Source organism: Eleutherodactylus coqui, chromosome 1 (genome assembly GCF_035609145.1).
Source record: "Eleutherodactylus coqui strain aEleCoq1 chromosome 1, aEleCoq1.hap1, whole genome shotgun sequence".
Lineage (NCBI taxonomy): Eukaryota > Metazoa > Chordata > Amphibia > Anura > Eleutherodactylidae > Eleutherodactylus > Eleutherodactylus coqui.
In genome coordinates, this window is record NC_089837.1 from 185273352 (window position 1) to 185294094 (window position 20743).

A 20743-nucleotide genomic window follows, 5' to 3' on the forward strand; every position below is an offset into this window, starting at 1 on the left:
GTTTTTTAATAAATAGACACAGGCAGGTACAACTCCGCAATGGGAATTCCGTGTGCACCCGCAGCATGGGTGGCTCCCTGGAACCCACCGACAGAACATAAATTAATCCCATTGCAGTGCCTCCCTTAGCTGAGGTAACGCGAGAAGAAATGCAGGTTGGCTTCGGCCCACACTGCATGCTCCAGTCAGTCTGGGCAATTTACATAGTCACAGGTCGGTACAACTCCGCTATGGGAAGTCTGTGTGCACTCACAGCAGGGGTGGTTCCCAGGAAGCCACCGACGGTACATAAACATATCCCATTGCAGTGCCGCCCTTAAAGCTGAGGTAACGTGAGAAGAAATGCAGGTTGGCTTCGGCCCACACTGCATGCCCTAGTCAGTCTGGGTAATTTTTTGGGGGGCCATGTATGTTGAACACTGCGATGGGAACACTTAGTGCACCCATAGTATGCACAGACCCCTGTAATACTCCTGTAGCAAAGGTATAAGCTGACCCCACTAAATGTTATGTTCCAGAAGTCGAGGGAGACCATATTAACACTTCTGTAGTAACAGTACAGACAGACCCCAGTAACATTTCAGTAGCTGCAATATAGGCAGAGCCCAGTATCAGTTACATTTCAGTAGTAACAGTATCGATAGACCACTGTAACATTTCCGTAACCGCAGTATAGGCAGAGCCCAGTATTAGTGGGATTTCAGTAGTAACAGTATAGACAGATAGACAACACCTATGTGGAAAAGCTAGTATTTTCTGAGACAAGAGAGGGGCATTTGATTGCAATGAAAAGGATACTCAAGGTACTGAAAGTCTGCACTCCTCCTCATCTCAAGCTGAAATATGGAAAGGCTTCATTCATATGTTTTCTGTTGTCCATTTCAAAGTGTTAGCAAATAGCAATCCAAGTTTCCGGCTACTAACACGCATCTTTCTTAGGAATTACTAAAGATGATCACAAGTAAAGGCCTCATCATCAGTCAGTCCAAAATCATTCAGGGAGTATGTGGTTCTCAGCTGGCCTGCTTCCACGAAGGATCGGTGCCTGCTGCTACTCTGTCCCTTGCCCTGCAGGGATGCTGTGTTCTATAGTCACCTGTATTCCGACCTCAGCTGTACGTTTATCTTTGGACTTAGCAGTACCAACAAGTTGGAAGCCACCATTGCTCTACCAGTCGGCTGAAAGCTTCAGCTAGGGATAACGGACTAGTACCGCGGTTTTATTTATTTGGTTTTTGGAATGTGGCCAGGATGAAGTTATGGAGTGTGGACATAGTAGGCCGGTTTTATTTAGTTGGTTTTCGGAATGTGGCCAGGATTAAGTTGTGGAGTGTGGACCTATTAGCGCGGTTTTATTTAGTTGGTTTTCGGAATGTGGCCAGGATTAAGTGGGCCGTGGTGGGGGGCTTTCTTATTATGTCGTTTAAGGTGAAATTCTTGGACTGCCACCAGACGGACCACTGCGAAAGCATTTGCCAAGAATGTTTTCATTGTTGGAGGAGGAGGGGGATGTTTTTGAGGCAGTGCGTGTCCTGTGCACGTGTCTGTGGTTATATGCACCTTCTCAGTAACCGCGTAGCTGAAACATTGTCGCGCCTGGGGACCTAGTAGTGCGGCCTTGCCGCCATCATGTCTTTGGGAAGCCTCCATTTCCACAACCCTGTAACATAGCAGTAGCAGCAGTATAGGCAGAGCCCAGAATTAGTAACATTTCAGTGGTAAGAGTATGGACAGACCCCAGTAACATTTCCGTAGCAGCAGTATAGGGAGAGCCCAGTATTAGTAATGTTTCAGTTGTAGCAGTATAGACAGGCCCCAGTAACATTTCCATAGCAGCAGTGTACGGAGAGCCCAATATTAGTAACATTTCAGTAGTAGCAGTACAGACAGGCCCCAGTAACATTTCAGTAGCATCAGTAGGGACAGACCCCAGTAGCATTTCAGTAGCAACAGTAGGGACAGACCCCAGTAACATTTCATTGGCAGCAGTATAGACAGACCCCAGTAACATTTCATTTGCAGCTGTATAGACAGACCCCTGTAACATTTCAGTAGTATAAGTATAGACAGACCCCCAGTAACAGTTTAGTAGTAACAGTAGGGAGAGACCCCAGTAACATTTCATTGGCAGCAGTATAGACAGACCCCAGTAACATTTCATTTGCAGCTGTATAGACAGACACCTGTAACATTTCAGTAGTATAAGTATAGACAGACCCCCAGTAACATTTCATTGGCAGCAGTAGGGACAGACCCCAGTAACATTTCATTGGCAGCAGTATAGATAGACCCCTGTAACATTTCAGTAGTATAAGTATAGACAGACCCCAGTAACAGTTCAGTACTAACAGTAGGGAGAGACCCCAGTAACATTTCATTGGCAGCAGTATAGACAGACCCCAGTAACATTTCATTTGCAGCTGTATAGACAGACCCCTGTAACATTTCAGTTGTATAAGTATAGACAGACCCCAGTAACAGTTCAGTACTAACAGTAGGGACAGACCCCAGTAACATTTCATTGGCAGCAGTAGGGACAGACCCCAGTAACATTTCATTTGCAGCAGTATAGACAGACCCCTGTAACATTTCAGTAGTGTAAGTATAGACAGACCCCAGTAACAGTTCAGTAGTAACAGTAGGGAGAGACCCCAGTAACATTTCATTGGCAACAGTATAGACAGACCCCAGTAACATTTCATTTGCGGCTGTATAGACAGACCCCTGTAACATTTCAGTAGTATAAGTATAGACAGACCCCAGTAACAGTTCAGTACTAACAGTAGGGAGAGATCCCAGTAACATTTCATTGGCAGCATTATAGACAGACCCCAGTAACATTTTACTTGCAGCTTTATACAGACCCCTGTAACATTTCAGTAGTATAAGTATAGACAGACCCCAGTAACATTTCATTGGCAGCAGTAGGGACAGGCCCCAGTAACATTTACGTAGAAGCAGTATGGGCAAAGCAGCAGATAAACATTTCCGTTGCAGGAGTATAGGGAGAGCACAGTATTCTTAACATTTCAGTAGAAGCAGTATAGACAGGCCCCAGTAACATTTACGTAGAAGCAGTATGGGCAAAGCAGCAGATAAACATTTCCGTTGCAGCAGTATAGGGAGAGCACAGTATTTTTAACATTTCAGTTGTAGCAGTTCAGACAGGCCCCAGTAACATTTACGTATAAGCAGTATAGCCAAAGCAGCAGATTAACATTTCCGTTGCAGCAGTATAGGGAGAGCACAGTATTTTTAACATTTCACTAGTAGCAGTATAGACAGACCCCAGTAACATTTCAGTAGTGTAAGTATAGACAGACCCCAGTAACAGTTCAGTAGTAACAGTAGGGCAGACCCCTGTAACATTTTATTTGCAGCAGTATAGACTGACCCCAGTAACATTTTATTTGCAGCTGCATAGACAGACCCCTGTAACATTTCAGTAGTATAAGTATAGACAGACCCCAGTAACAGTTCTGTACTAACAGTAGGGAGAGACCCCAGTAACATTTCATTGGCAGCAGTAGGGACACACGCCAGTAACATTTCAGTAGCAACAGTATAGACAGGCCCCTGTAACATTTATGTAGAAGCAGTATAGGCAAAGCAGCAGATTAACATTTCCGTAGCAGCAGTATAGGGAGAGCACAGTATTTCTAACATTTCAGTAGTAGCAGTACAGAGAGGCCCCAGTAACATTTACATAGAAGCAGTATAGGCAAAGCAGCAGATTACATTTCCATTGCAGCAGTATAGGGAGAGCACAGTATTTTTAACATTTCAGTAGTAGCAGTATAGACAGACCCCAGTAACATTTCAGTAGTGTATGTTTAGACAGACCCCAGTAACAGTTCAGTAGTAACAGTAGGGACAGACCCCTGTAACATTTCATTTGCAGCAGTATAGACTGACCCCAGTAACATTTCATTTGCAGCTGCATAGACAGACCCCTGTAACATTTCAGTAGTATAAGTATAGACAGACCCCAGTAACAGTTCAGTACTAACAGAAAGGAGAGACCCCAGTAACATTTGATTGGCAGCAGTAGGGACACACCCCAGTAACATTTCAGTAGCAACAGTATAGACAGACCCCTGTAACATTTACGTAGAAGCAGTATAGGGAGAGCCCAGTATTAGTAACATTTCAGTAGTAGCAGTATAGACAGGCCCCAGTATCATTACCATAGAAGCAGTATAGCCAAAGCAGCAGAAATACATTTACGTTGCAGCAGTATAGGGAGAGCACAGTATTTTTAAAATTTCAGTAGTAGCAGTATAGACAGACCCCTGTAACATTTCAGTAGTGTAAGTGTAGACAGACCCCAGTAAAAGCTCAGTAGTAACAGTAGGGACAGACCCCAGTAACATTTCATTTGCAGCTGTATAGATAGACCCCAGTAGCATTTCATTTGCAGCTGTATAGACAGACCCCTGTAACATTTTAGTAGTATAAGTATAGACAGACCCCAGTAACATTTCATTGGCAGCAGTAAGGACAGGCCCCAATAACATTTCATTTGGTAGCAGTAGGGACAGACCCCAGTAACATTTCAGTAGCAACAGTATAGACAGACCCCAGTAACATTTACGTAGAAGCAGTATAGGGATAGCCCAGTTTTAGTAACATTTCAATAGCAGCAGTATACACAAACCAAGGTAACATTTCAGAAGCAGAAGTATCGGCAGACCGAAGTTACATTTCTGTTGCTGAAGTATAGTCAGACCCCTGTAGCATTACTGTGGCAGAAGTATAGGTAGGCAGAACAGAGTTACATTTCTGTAGCAAAAGTGTAGGCCAACCCCAGACACATTGGTGTACCATGAGTGCAGGCGAAGCCCATAAAAATTACTTGGATTACATTGTAGGCGAGGGCCCCAAAAATTGGTGTACCGACAGTACAAATGTACCCCAGAAAAATTGCCCATGCCCAAACCAGAGGGCAGGTGAAACCCATTAATCGCTTAGCTTACTGTGGCTTAATTTGTAACTAGGCCTGGAGGTAGCCCAGTTAAATTAAAAATTGGTACAGGTGGAAGTTTCAATGCTTTAATGAGAATTGAAACGTATAAATATTGTTTACAAAAGTTATATGAGTCTTTTGGGCCACAGAAAAATTGCCAGTTCGGGGTGATTACGTGAGGTTTCAGGAGGAGGAGCAGGAGGAGCAGGACGAATATCATACACAGATTGACAAAGGTAAAGGTCCCCATTTTTTATGGTGATAGAGAACAATGCTTGCATCCGCGGTTGCAGCGAAAATAAGCTTTAGGTACCGCTGCTTTCCGCTGGTGGAGAAGAGAAGTCTGTGAAAATCTAGGCTTTGTTCATCTTTATGAGTGTAAGCCTGTCGGCACTGTCGCTTGACAGGCGGGTACGCTTATGATTCCCCCAGCGGCAATAAACACCCTCTCTGACAAGACGCTAGCCGCAGGGCAAGCAAGCACCTCCAGGGCATACAGCGCAAGTTCAGGCCACGTGTCCAGCTTCGACACCCAGTAGTTGTAGGGGGCAGAGGCGTCACGGAGGACGGTCGTGCGATCGGCTACGTACTCCCTCACCATCCTTTTACAGTGCTCCCTCCGACTCAGCCTTGACTGGGGAGTGGTGACACAGTCTTGCTGGGGAGCCATAAAGATGGCAAAAGCCTTGGAGAGTGTTCCCCTGCCTGCGCTGTACATGCTGCCTGATCTCCTCGCCTCCCCTGCTACTTGTCCCTCGGAACTGCGCCTTCTGGCACTAGCACGGTCGGATGGGAAGTTTACCATCAGTTTGTCCACCAGGGCCCTGTGGTATAGCATCACTCTCGAACCCCTTTCCTCTTCGGGAATGAGAGTGGAAAGGTTCTCCTTATACCGTGGGTCGAGCAATGTGTACACCCAGTAATCCGTAGTGGCCAGAATGCGTCTAACGCGAGGGTCACGAGAAAGGCATCCTAACATGAAGTCACCCATGTGTGCCAGGGTACCTATACGCAACACATGGCTGTCCTCACTAGGAAGATCACTTTGAGGATCCCCCTCCTCCTCCTCCTCCACAGGCCATAAACGCTGAATGGATGAGAGGCAAGCAGCATGGGTACCCTCTGCAGTGGGCCCAGATGTCTCTTCCTCCTCCTCCCCAGGCTCCTCCCCCTCCTCCTCAACGCGCTGACATATAGACATGAGGGTACTCTGACTATCTAGCGACATACTGTCTTCCCCCGCCTCCGTTTCCAACTGCACAGCGTCAGCCTTAATGCTTTGCAGGGAACTTCTCAACAGGCATAGCAGGGTAATGGTGACGCTAATGATTGCAGCATCACCGCTCACCATTTTGGTAGACTCCTCAAAGTTTCCAAGGACCTGGCAGATATCTGCCATCCAGGCCCACTCCTCTGTAAAGAATTGAGGAGGCTGACTCCCACTACGCCGCCCATGCTGCCTGACCAACATGTGGAGCGTAGAGTTCCACCGTGTGGGCACGTCGCAAAGCAGTCGGTGCACTGGCAGATTAAACCGATGTTGCAGGGTGCACAGGGTGGCAGTGTCAGTGTTGGACTTGTGGAAATGTGCGCACCTTGCCGAGGAGGTCTGACAAGCGTGGGTAGCTTTTCAGAAACCGCTGAACCACCAAATTAAAGATGTGGGCCAGGCATGGCACGTGCGTGAGGCTGCCGAGCTACAGAGTCGCCACCAGGTTACAGCCGTTGTCACACACGACTATGCCCGGTTGGAGGCTTAGCGGCGAAAGCCAGCGGTCAGTCTGCTCTGTCAGACCCTGCAGCAGTTTGTGGGCCGTGTGCCTCTTCTCTCCTAAGCTGAGTAGTTTCAGCACGGCGAGCTGACGCTTGCCCACCGCTGTGCTGCTTCGCGACACCGACTGCTGGCGACGTGCTGCTGCTGACACGTCTTGATTGCGAGGTAGAGGTTGCGTTGGAGGAGGAGGAAGGTTTAGTGGAGGTGGCATACACCGCCGCAGATACCAGCACTGAGCTGGGGCCCGCAATTCTGGGGGTGAGTAGGACGTGAGAGGTCCCAGTCTCTGATTCGATCCCAGCCTCCACTAAATTCACCCAATGTGCCGTCAGGGAGATATAGTGGCCCTGCCCGCCTGTGCTTGTCCATGTGTCTGTTGTTAAGTGGACCTTGCCAGTAACCGCGTTGGTGAGGGCGCGTACAATGTTGCGGGAGACGTGGTCGTGCAGGGCTGGGACGGCATATCGGGAAAAGTAGTGGCGACTGGGAACCGAGTAGCGCGGGGCCGCCGCCGCCATCATGTTTTGGAAAGCTTCAGTTTCCACAAGCCTGTACGGGAGCATCTCCAGGCTGATCAATTTGGCTATCTGCACGTTTAAAGCTTGAGCGTGTGGGTGCATGGTGGCGTATTTGCGCTTTCGCTCCAACGCTTCTGCTAGCGACAGCTGGACGCTGCGCTGAGAGACATAGCTGGATAGGGCCGAGGATAGCGGAGGTGAGGGTGTGGGTGCAGGCCGGGAGGCGGTCGTGCCTGTGTCCTGAGAGGGGGGTTGAATCTGAGTGGCAGGTTGGGGCACAGGGGGAGAGGCAGTGGTGCAACCCGGAGGTGGTGAACGGCCTTCGTCCCACCTTGTGGGGTGCTTGGCCATCATATGCCTGCGCATGCTGCTGGTGGTGAGGCTGGTAGTGGTGGCTCCCCGGCTGATCTTGGCGCGACAAAGGTTGCACACCACTGTTCGTCAGTCGTCCGCGCTCTCAGTGAAAAACTGCCACACCTTTGAGCACCTTGGCCTCTGCACGGTGGCTTGGCGCGAGGGGGTGCTTTGGGAAACAGCTGGTGGATTATTAGCTCTGGCCCTGCCTCTACCCCTGGCCACTCCACTGCCTCTTCCAACCTGTCCTGCGACTGCACTTGCCTCCCCCTCTGAAGACCTGTCCTCAGTTGGTTTATCAAACCAGGTGGGGTCAGTCACCTCATCGTCATTGGACTGAGACAGTGCTTATGTAACGCAAACAGTAACCAGGAAAAAAAATATTCAGAAGACTGCAAGCATGCCTATCTGTACAATATGCAATACTGATACTCCTGAGCTCACACCAGCCATGCAGTGAAATGAAGAGTCACAGCTAGCCGTAATGATTTTCCTTTTTTGGGGGTAATTTTTGTGCAATGCAGGCTAGATTGCGCTAATGTGAGTTTCGCTGTATGGAGGTCTGTCACCGTGCGTGCAGTTTACAGCAGACACACAGCGGTGTAAAAAGTTTTTGAATTTTTATTGGCCTTCAGTTGGAGTGAGACAGTGCAAACTGCAGCCAGGAAAAAAAGGATTTGGAAGACTGCAAGCACGCCTAGCTGTGCAATAATGAGGTTCTACAACTACCAGCAGCCACAGAGTTAAATGCAGACGGTCACAGATAGCCCTAAACAGGTGCTGTTTTGGGGTACTTGTTGACAGGATTCTACAGTAGCACTGTCCCTGCCTTACCAATACTGCCCCTATACTCTGTATAATTGGCTGCAGACTGAGAGCGCAATAGTCTGCAGAGCCCAAGATGAAAGAAAAAATTTGGTACAAAGCTGCTCCTAGCAGCAACAACTGAAATTCAACCGGTAAGATGTGGCCCTAAGAAGGACGTTGGGGTTCTTCTAGACAGGATTCCACACTATCACTGTCCCTGCCTCACCAATACTTCCCCTATACTCTGTAGAATTGTCTGCAGACTGAGAGCGCAATAGTTTGCAGAGCCCAAGATGAAGGAAAAAATTTGGTGCAAAGCTACTCCTAGCAGCAACAACTGTAATTCACACGGTAAGATGTGGCCCTAAGAAGCACCGTTGGGGTTCTTGTACACTACCCACTGTCCCTGCCTGACCAATACTGCCCCTATACTACGTAGTACAGACTGCAGCCTGAGAACGCTATAGCCTGCACGTCTGATATAACAAAAAAACTTTTTGTGCAAAACTGCTCCCAGCAGCCACAACAGTAGTGCACTAGGTGAGCTGTGGCCCTAAGAAGGACCATTGGGGTTCTTGTAGATGCTAACACTCTCCCTTTAGCAGCAGCAGCACTGTCCGTGATCTCTGTCAGCGTGTCTGAGGTGAGCAGCGGGTGGGAAAGATTTAAATACTCGGCGGTCACCTGATCTCACCAGCCACTCACTGCAGGGGGGTGGGATAGGGCTGGAACCTCACTGGAGGAAGTTGTAATGCCTTCCCTGCATGTCTATTGGCCGGAAAATGGCGCTAACATTTCAGGGAAGGAAATGTTATTGACTCGAGTACCGCGTGGTACTCGTCACGAGTAACGAGCCTCTCGAACACCCTAATACTCGAACGAGTATCAAGCTCGGACGAGTATGCTCGCTCATCTCTAATTCCAATACAATACGTCTACAGACTTAACCCTTCACTGTATTTTGTATCATATATGATACAGTACACATATTTCCATATATTTCTTTAGGACAATGATGGCCAACCTTTTGAGCTCAGTGTGTCAAAATTCACAAAAAAAACGAGCATAACTCGGGTGGTGTGTCACTTTGAAAAAAAAAATCCATAAATTCGCAATATTTATAGTTTAAATAACAAATATGTATAATTGTAATGTATAACTGTATTTAATAAACCCCAAACACCCATAGCACAGGCCCTCGCCTCTCACTGCCTCCCCCTCACCTATCTCACTAATGATGAGCCCCCAGCGGCGACAGCGCCCTCCACAGCGGCCCCAAGCAGCGACAGCGCACCCCTGCCGGTATTCATTAACTGGGTAAGCGGCCGCATGTCAGCGACTATGGCTACGCATGTCAGTGCTGACACACGTGTCATAGGTTCGCCATCACGGCTTTAGGAGATGGTTCTGCCCCCCTACTGTGTAACAGATATGGGATACTCTGTGGTATTACTACATGGTTCTGAAAGCAGACACTAGATGGCATAGTTGGTCAGTTGCAGATAATATAGAGTATCTTTTTTGCCATGTTTTTGGAAGTTCATGCAGTAAAGGGTTAAAATTGTTTGGTATTCTTTTACTAGTATATGTACTGTACACAGGGGCATACACAAGGGGGTGAGAACAGACTTAAAACATCCCCCTAGCAGTCTCTGCAGATTTTTTACGGTCTGACTGAACATCTGTCCAGACAGTCCATTATCCTTCACATCCTTTAAGCAAACCTGCGACCAGAATGTCAGCACTTACTTGTCTGTCTTGTCTTCAGGCTTATTGTAATGGTGGCAGTGCTGCTTGAAGACAGACAGACAGCTTGAAGAAAGTGCCTTACATCTGCATCAGCAATCATCAATAGTGATTGCCAATGCAGACATCACCATCTCTTCAAGCTCAGCAGCCTGCCACAGTGACTAGAAGGCAGAAAACAAGTAAGTGCTCACCCTTCATTCCCTCATTATGAGCAAGCGAGCAGCAGTTAGAACTTCAGTCTCTACAGACCAACACCGCTTGCTGCTGAAGGACGAGGCCAGGGTAGGGAAGACTGGGGCAGCTTCCCTACCAGATAGAACTTGGCAAAGGGATCAGGCTGTTGGTCTTTTAATGAAGACATAGCCCATTCCATCTGTACCAGAGAATGCACCAACAAAGGGGCCATAGTGGATATATCAAGGAATGGGGAAAGAGATCTAAGAAGGGCTTCTTAGAGTTTCAGCCACTCTAAGCTTTATTTCAGCCAATGTGGATTCACTTTAAAATATTCTTCAGATATAACTGTGTAACGGGAGCGCCACGGGTATGCAATAAAGGCTCTCTCTTCCAACATAATACTCCAAAACTACTTTAATCTTAACAGGAAACAACATGTCATAACTGGACCACAAAACAGAGATATTCTGTGTACTGGTCAGATATGAATAAGTCCACAATAACCAACACATCCGGGTAATTGGAATTCAACAACAGTCTTTATTCAACTTTGCACAGGAACCAGATTATTGACAAAAGTCTCTTTTCCAACATTGCCTGGGAAACCGGCACCTGTAAACAGGCCTATTGTGCTTAAGTCCGAAGATGCAGTGGCGGCCACCTAATATCTGAAGCTGTGGAAAGGATTCACAGAGGCAGCAAGGTCTGGCGATCTATGAGAGCGAGACCTTGCTGTCCCTAGGGCCATTACGTTACGCTGTAACCATCTGCAGGACAGAAATCTATTTGCTGACTTTGACTTTGCAGAGCTTTCCTGCAAGAGTTGCTCACGTTTCTGAATCACTCTCATGCTTTGTCATGCCTGGATACCAGAAGTATGGAGACACACCAAACCCTGAATGTCCCTGAATCCAAGAGATAGGCTGCCTGCACACGGCACAGCCGGATTCCAGAATCCTGCAGTCGAATCTGGCCCTTGCAGCAGTGGCATTCGCGAGTATCTGTCTTTCTTACTCTTCATCTGTACTGCAGATGGTCCGCACGGCGCACCATCGGACATGCGCAGTACAGTTTGTTTTTTTTAAATTCCTGCTAGGCGATGTCGCAGAATCTGCAACCTTTCCATAATGTCAATTGCGGAAGGGCTGCGGGTCGGACGACTTCCATTGACTTCAATGGAAGCTGTCCACGTGGAATCCACTCAAAAATGGAGCATGCTGAGAATTCTCCTCCGCAAGAGGAAACGGCAATTAGTTTGCAGGAAGAATCACTTTTCCACAACATTCTATTGATGTAATTTGCTGCGGAACCCTGAGGCGGATGCCTGCTCCAGATTTAGCCATGGGAGGGGGGGGGGGGGGGGGGGGCAGAGCCAACTCTGTAGGGACAAAGAGCTTGCAGCCCTGCACTGAAAATGGAAAAAGCTGATAATTGCAGGTGTTGGTACCATCATTATTAGCAAGTCAGTGCATCACTGTTAGCTTACTGTCCTACTATCCTTGCACTGACTTACTGCAACAATGGTGGGTCATTTATCTCCTAGTAGTACTGCACTTACTGATAATACTTGCTGGCCACTAACTGATGATGAATTTTATTTAACTCTTCGGTCTCCAGAAAATATAGCGTATGCCAGTGAGTATATATGGCTCCGATAAGCATATAATGCTCTGTGAAACATTAGTAATATGTTCCATAAACAACAGACAACAAATATGCTATTATAATCCCATTTATTTAATAGAAAATGAAATGTTATAATAAAAACTGTCTGGTACTTGATCACATGAATGTCCACCATTTCATATGCCGTAGTCTTATGATGTCATTCGTAGAATATCTTAATAGCTAGCATTAGAAATGTGGAAAGTTAGCATGTATTATACTTTAAGCTAACGTAATGGCTGTGTAGATAATTATATCATATTGCATTACTTTGACAGGCTGAAGGAATAGAACATTCATATTCACAAACTTTGCTCTTGGAACTGATCAACAATAAACCACAAATGATTTCAAAGTCTTTGAACTTTACATTCCCTCCTGATGTAGTAAGTGGCAGTGAAAAGGCATTTATCACTGTTGTTGGTAAGGATAATATTGTTACGTTCTTAAATAATTGAGCATTGAACCAGAAGCAACACACATCACCTAAAAAAGATGGGAATAACAGAAGTTTCACTTGAGCAAACTATTTTAGACACCTAGCTTAAGGTGGCTACAATAAAGCAATACACATAATACATGAGACATGAGCAAAATAGTACATGAGCAAAGCAATGAACTTATCATTACAAGTATATCTTCAGAATACTCTATGTAGAACAACCACCTTTATACAGTTGGGTACTTTACAGATTTAAAATATTTCTTCATATAGGAATGAAAATCATTTGGCATCAACAGCCTACATGGATCACATTACGATTTTCGGCTAGGGCTACCTGGGGACTTTTAGCCATGACAGGGGTTGTGACCTGGTAATATACTCTGAAGTGAATGGGGTTACAGTGTAAGTTGCAGCTTGCTGGGACCGCTGGTCGGAGGTCACAAAGATCTATTGATCCTCAGTCTAATGGCACAAGAAGTTCTGTAGCTTATTCCTCGGTTGAGAGATATCCATACAGCACCACTTAACTGAGGTCTGGTTTCCATTCAGGTTGGCTCATCAGTAATGTGACCACATAGGACTTGAACAGAATGGAATTGCCCTCTGCTCTCAGGTGGTCGGTGATGTCCCAACACCAGTGGGATGGAGAAGCAAGGGGCTAGCTTCAAGCTATGTGCTTAGTCATACCATAGTCTATTAGTGTCAGCTCCTTGCTTGACATTGTTAGGTCATGCATTGTTATAATTGAATCCTGACAGTGTTATGACCAATTTTTTTTTATTAAAAGGGTATGTCCACATGACTGGACAGTACATAAGCTGCAGTTTTTTTCCACCATTGAATTGCAGGCAGCTTTACCAAATCTCATCCAAAGGCTGTTGATAGAATCCATAATGAGTCCATATGAAAGTTCATCTGAGTGGGGTGAAATGTGTGGCAAATCAGCAGTAATCTAAATAGAACTCATGCACATATTGCCGTGGATTCCACGTGATTTTCTTTGTTGCATTTATGTCTCATGTGGATGTACCCTAAGGGTTTTCTGCAAGTCTTTATTAGACGGGGAGGAGAAACTTGTTGTTTTTACCGAAGCCATCTGTGCATTCATGAATTGACCATCGTGTGCTTGTAAGTTTATATTATGTTTTCGAGGAAAGAATGGGAATATTAGAGAGGCAGGTAGGAGCGCTGAGAAACAAGAGGTGCAGCATGATGGAACTTATAGTTTTTCAGCAGCTACTAAAAGGCTATGGGAGAGATTTATTAAGACCAACATTTCATATTATCCTTGTCTGTGCCTAATATATGAAGAGTTGTGTCAGTTAAAGAGCATCTGCACTTTCAGTCTGCAGCACTTGTGCTCTGTTGGCCATTTTTGGCTTCTTCTGGCAGCTGAAGACAGCCCCATAAGCGCTATATGGGGCATCTGTAGATGACAGAAAGAGTCGAAAACGGTAGATGAAGCATGAACGGTACAGATTGAAAGTGCAGATACTCTTTAAACCTCCTCTTCACCTCTCCTACCTATATGACTGGTATACCATATGAGAAATGTGCTGCTGTGCTGAAAATAACAATGTTCTTCTAATTTTCTTTTAAGGTGACATTTTGGGACCATCTGCTGCCAGCTTGCAATCATTAGTTCAGTTGCCCTGTGGTTGTGGTGAACAGAATATGGTCAGATTTGCACCAATAGTATTTATAATGGAATACCTAAGTAATACCAGACAGCCAAATGAGCTTGCTCCTAAACTGATTTCATACATGAAAGAAGGTATGTTTCAGCCATGTTTTTACGAATGAGCATGCTATATTATTCTATTCATTGATATTAAATAATAACTACAGTCCCCCCTAATAATGTTATCGATGACATCAAAAAACATCTTCTCCCATGTGGTAATGTATATTAAATAGTGATGAGAACTAACAGACAGCTATCATAAAATCAATGACCCTATCTCTGGCAGCTATCATAGATTCTATGATTTCAAACCTATCAATTAGATTATTCTTCCATTTTATTATCTGTGTTAGAAAAGTGGAAATTTAATTTTGACAGGTTACTATAAAGCTCAGGGTCACAATGCTTAACTACTCTGAGGCTATCAGCATTCCCAGCCCACACTGTATCAGGCTGCATAGAGTCCTAGAAGCTATTCATTTCCATGGCGAGACTATCCAGCTCTTTACTCTAAAGTGGCAACAATTGCCAAGGTCAGCTCACTATCTGTTTCATATTGGTGTTCTCTAGTACTTGCTACTGTACTAAAATGACACCACTCACTTATGAGTCTCCGAAGAGCACACTAAGTGACCCATTATGTAACATCTTCAAACCCCACTTGTTACTCGCCCTGGCCTCCAGCCTGCTGATGCTACCTAGATGAACAAGTCACTCCTGCCTCCAGTTCACTAACACACCACCAATGGACAAGTCCAAGCCTAGCAATTTACATAGACAAATCACTGGTCTTTCAGCTTGCATGGTGGTAGCCCCATAGTTATATACAGACAATAGAATAAAAAAAATCTATAATAAAAAATAACAAATTAGAAAAATGGAAAATGTTTCACTATTGTTTTGTAATTAGTAATCAGGTGATACATTCCCTTTACGTGCTAAAATATAATCAATATTTGTGGTGTAAAGTACTTGTAGAATTGATCTATATTATAATTTTGCTTTGATGTCTAACTAAAGTATATCATTTACAATGTTTCACCAGAACAAATGAGAAGAGATTAGAGATGAGCAAGCGTACTCGCTAAGGCACATTACTCGAGCGAGTAGTGCCTTAGCCGAGTATCTCCCCGCTCGTCTCTAAAGATTCGGGGGCGGCGCCCGTGACAGGTGAGTTGTGGCGGAGAGCAGGGGGGAGCGGGGGGAAGAGAGGGAGAGAGAGATCTCCGTTCCTCCCCGCCCCCCGCCGGCCCCCGAATCTTTAGAGACGAGCGGGAGGATACTCGGCTAAGGCACTACTCGCTCGAGTAATGTGCCTTAGCGAGTATACTCGCTCATCTCTAGAAGTGATACATTTTAGTGTGTTGACTAACTTAATCTAGTAAATATGTTTTCTTTAGAATAATGTACTTTTGTTGCTTACTATCCTAAAGCACATTTGATAATGTGATCTTAAAAAAAAATAGTTTTCTATTTAGCCAAGTATGAAATCCAAAAATGATGTGTAAGCATGTGCAGGTAAAAAGGAAAGAAATATGACAAAAAAATTTTTTTGAAGATATTCCTTCCTGAAGATATTATGTAGGCATGAAGTACCTGTGTATATTGTTTGCATCGCCATAACCTCCGCTTCATCAGAGTTCACTTTACCACTACAGCTTTATCAACATATACCATAAATATATTTTATCAAATACTCTTTTAAATATGCTTTGTCCGATAATACAATTACTGTAAATATTCTTGTTTTATGAACAAAACACTTTTTGCTTTTTAGGTTACCAGAGAGAACTTATCTATCAAAGAGAAGATGGGTCTTTTAGTGCCTTTGGAAACGATGATCCTGCAGGAAGTACCTGGTACATTAGTAATTGTCTAATATCTAATGATTTAAAAGGATAAAAAATGTAATACTGGTTAATAGTATTCTATTTTACACTTCAAAGTTCTCTGCTTTAACCCCTTAAGGACATGGCCTATTTTGGGTTTAAGGACCAAATGATTTTTGGCGGATTTTAATCTCCATTTTTCAAAAGCCATAACTTTTTTATTTCTCTGTCGATGCGGCCGTGTAAGGGCTTGTTTTTTGCGTGGCAAACTGTAGTTTTTATTGTTGCCATTTTTGGGTACATAGACTATATTGTAAAACTTTTTTTTTTTTTTTTTATGATCGCAACAAGAGAAAATGCATGAAATCTGCAATAGATTTTTTTGTTTTGTTTTTTTTTTTACATTTTTTTGCAAAACAAACCCCTTTTTTTGGAAATCTTTTTTTTTCTAAATCCCTGCATTCAAAGTCCGATAACTTTTTAATCACTTTTATTGGGTTTTTTGGAAGGTGAAATGCTAAAAATTAGCATTTTGCCTCAGTTTTTTCGCGTTTTTTAACGCTTTTTCCCGTGCAGGATAAAAAGCATGTTCAACTTATTGTGTATATCTTTATGGACATGATGATACCGAATATGTGGGATTTTTTTATGCTAATATGAGAGAAAGCATGAAAAAAGGGGTTTTTTTACATTTTTTTTTACATTTTTATTTTTTGTACATTGTTTTGATCTTTTTTTTACACCATTTGTGTCCCTCTGGGGGACTTACAACGTAGCACCGATGAGTACTATAATAAGGCATTGCAGGACTTCTCTCCTGCAATGCCTTATCGCCTATTACAGCGATCATAGGCAAAAGTAATACAGGATGCCTGTAGGTGAAGTCCTGTTACCATGGTAACCAGCTGGGCTCTCTGCGAGAGCCCGCTAATGCCACAGAGGGAGCGCGCTCCCTTTGTGAACCCTTCCTATGCGGCAATCTACATAGATCGTGGCAAGGAAGGGATTAACAGCGGGGGTCGCATCTCCGATGCATCCTCACTGTTGCAGTGGGAGGCCGGCTATCAGTGACAGCCGTCTCCCGCTGCCGGATAGCGCGAAATCTGTCATAATCTCGCGCTATCCCCAGGACTTAAGGGTACATCATGTTGCGGGAAGTACCCTGCCATGAGGTACCCTTACGTCATATGGAGGGAAGGGGTTAAATTATGCATCTCTGTGCACAAATAACCTGTGAGATCAGGAAAGACCATTTTCCAAAACCTTCTTTAGGGAAAATAAGACTGTAAGGGCTCAGTAACACGGGCACATCGGCACCCGCACACCGGCGCTGTGCGCCTGTGTGATTGACAGTTAGAAGACGGCCGTACCTGAAGACGGCTGTCTATCTCCAGCGCTGATGAAAGAACACATGACCGGCAATGAAGCCGGTCATATGTTCTTCCTCCCGGCGCTGCAGAGAGACGTCCGTCTTCAGGTACGGCCGTCTGCCTCTCTGCAGTAACACGGGCGCCGATGTGCCCGTGTGACTGAGCCATAAGGAGAAAAAAAGCACTGATGAAATACAATATACTCAACATGTATTTACATGTGGATTTTGACAGTGATTGTGAGTGGCTGTTCATCAGTGTCCCGCACATGTGTTACTTGCTCCTCCATTTAGCATTCTGGCTGTCTGCATGTTGAGGGATAAGTGGTGTATATGCCCGCCCTCTTGTATCCGTATAGCAGTGAGTACATGGCCGCTTTCTGTCATTTTTTTTGTGGATTTTGATACTGATTTAACCGATTTCCATAGAATGGTCCAAATTTGTAGCATTTCTTCTGGCATCTAAAACAGATAGGGCGTGCTTTGAATTTTTAAGGGGCTGTGATATGGACCTCCTGTTTTAAATGACATCATGTCAGGGGGCTGGCTGACTGGCTTATTTTAATAAGTATGCCAGCCCCCTTTTTGTCTCTGTATTGGCCATGACAAAGAAGGAAGCCTTATAATAGTTATATTATTAATTGAGCAGCACATGATTTTGGACCTACAAATGGTTTGACTGTAAAAAGTGGACTATTTGTTTAGGGATCAAGGTGTTTTTATTCCTTAAATAAAACCTGTCAGCTATCTTGATAGATCTAATTTAGTAATTGCATGTATTCTTCATAAAATAACAATTATGCAGCATATTTTCTTATAACTCTGCATGGTGTTATTCCTCAGTTATTAATACTAGAAATTTAGGAATAAACTGACAAGTAGGTGTTACCGTTTGGTGGTATGTACAAACACAGTCTGACACTGTCCAATCACTGCTGATGGTATCAAGCTGGGTAGGGACACCCCCCCCTTATCAATATATTCATACATTTTTGGGAGGAATAACAGAAGAATGACCCAGTGCAGACTAATGAGAAAAAATGAACTTTTAGATCATCTTTTCATGTCAGGTATGGCTTTATTATTTTTAAACAAACAGAATTTTTCCTTTTACAGTTACTAGCACCAAAAAAGACCAAACGTTTTGCGTAGTTTTTAGAGATGAGCGAGCACCCAAATGCTCGGGTCCCCGTTATTCGAGTCGAGCTTTTCGTAAAATTCGAGAGCTCTACCGAGTAACGAACTCCATTGACTACAATGGGAGACACAAGCATTTTTGTATGTGGGACGCTGGGTGCCAAGCTTTTTTTTTTCTTTCTTGGTTCTCTCTCTCTCCGTTGCGGCGGTGAGGGGCCAAAACTGGCACGTCACAGCGGAGGGAAGCCAAAAACTGGGGCAGGGTCGAACACGGCTTGATGATCATTCGAGTAATGAGCACCATCGAGTACGCTAATACTCGAACGAGCATCAAGCTCGGCAGAGTATGTTCGCTCAACTCTAATAGTTTTACAAATTCAAAATTTAGGAGAATAAGATTTCTTTCAAATAAAATACTTAAATGTGTTTCCATATTTTATGTGGTCCATGTTGATATACCATATGACTTTAGTATTTTTGGGTGATTGGCTGGAGTTACCATTTCAGTTCACAGCTGCAATATTTCATTTATATTTGTTTTTTAACTTTAAAAATAATTTTTCCTTATTTTTCAGCAAGATCTAGTGATTGATAGGGGTTCGAATAGCAAGACCCCAACAATCTACCATTTATTAACTATCCAGTGGATATGTGATACATCTTTTTGACCAGGATTTCCCTTTAATGTGTTGCTGACAGAGTTTCTGGTCTTGAAAATTTAAAATTGTGAAAATAAATGTAACTTAAATGTATAAAACATACAGTAAGGCCGCCTGCAGACGAGCGGGTCGGATCTGGCAGCGAGAATTCTCGCCGCGCGATCCGACCCGAGCGCCTGCAGGGACGAGCACGTACTCACCCACGCCTGGCGGCCCCGGCTCTTTCATGTGCCGGCTGCCGCGCAGCCAGCGCATGCGCAGACCGGAGCCGGCGGCCGGGTGAGTGCGTGCCCCGCAGAAAATTAGGACATGCCGTGGTTTGTTTGCCGCGCGAGATCTCGTGTGGCCAAACCGCGGCCGTCTGCATAGGAGTGCGTATTTTAATGCACTCCTATGCAAACTTTCAGCGGCGGAAATCCCGCGGCGGGATTTCCGCTCGTGTGCAGGCGGCCTAACAGCAGTAGAATTTATTGCAAAGCAGAATTTATTCTTTGTTTGCAACACTTACCTATAAAATATATTGTTTTAATTTTTAGGTTGTCTGCTTTTGTTCTCCGCTGTTTTTTAAAATCCCGACAATTTATATTAGTTGACCCTGTGGTTCTTCATGATACTCTTACATGGCTTTTAACACATCAGAAGAAAAATGGAGAATTTTGGGAACCTGGGAGAATAATAAACACTCAGCTTCAAGGTGGCAACTATAGTCCCGTTACACTGACTGCTTATATAATGTCAGCTCTTATTGAATATCCTGGACTCATGGTAAGTTCATAGCTATAAAATATAGACAGTAAATGTGTATCAGTAAACACTGATTTGTAGATAATCTATACTTATGGTGTTTTTTACTTTGTGCATAGCGTTATGGATATTTCCTTTCTAGCAATTACTTTTTTGATAACATAAAAAAGCCAAAAATCTGGACTTGTCTTTAATTTCAATTAAACAACTTTTTTAACCATTTATTCATTTGAAGGGGTTGTCCAGTTACCAGACAACATCCCTTTAACAGCAGTTCTATGGGGTGAGAAGTACTTTCCCCTTGGTTGCTGCCGAGATCCAGTGCTGCAGTCCTGCTGTGGTCCTGGCATTTGTTGGGTGTTGGGTGACTGCTGCAGCCAATCACTGGCTGCAGCATCACATTCCCAAAGTCCTAGCATCATGGCACTTAGGATGGGAGCACTGATGCAGAAGAATGAGTGGTGACACTGCAATTTAATTATTTTACCACAGGGAGAACTATTAAAGGGATGTTGTCCCGTAACCGGACAACCCCTTTAAGTGCATGGCCACACAGGGTGGATTTTGCACCTCAGCAAATTAAAGGGGTTGTCTCGCGCCGAAATTGTTTTTTTTTTTTTTGCATAGGCCCCCTGTTCGGCGCAGGACAAACCCAAGGGATGTGTTAAAAAAATATATATATATTACTTACCCGAATCCCCGCTCTGCGACGTCTTCCTTCTTCCTATTTCTTCCTTCACCAAGATGGCCGCCGGGATCTTCACCCACGATGCACCGCGGGTCTTCTCCCATGGTGCACCGTGGGCTCTGTGCGGTCCATTGCCGATTCCAGCCTCCTGATTGGCTGGAATCGGCACACATGACGG

At 44.5% G+C, this 20743-nt stretch overlaps 1 protein-coding gene across 1 annotated transcript in view; it reads left to right on the forward strand.

Moving 5' to 3' along the window:
• LOC136628571 (CD109 antigen-like) overlaps positions 1–20743 on the forward strand; it is a 177187-nt gene that overhangs the window by 115706 nt on the left and 40738 nt on the right. Inside the window, exons 23-26 of the mRNA XM_066604580.1 lie at positions 12289–12433; positions 14056–14229; positions 15917–15998; positions 19670–19898. Of these exons, the coding sequence (XP_066460677.1) occupies positions 12289–12433; positions 14056–14229; positions 15917–15998; positions 19670–19898 (630 nt within the window). The remainder of the gene's footprint in view (positions 1–12288; positions 12434–14055; positions 14230–15916; positions 15999–19669; positions 19899–20743) is intronic.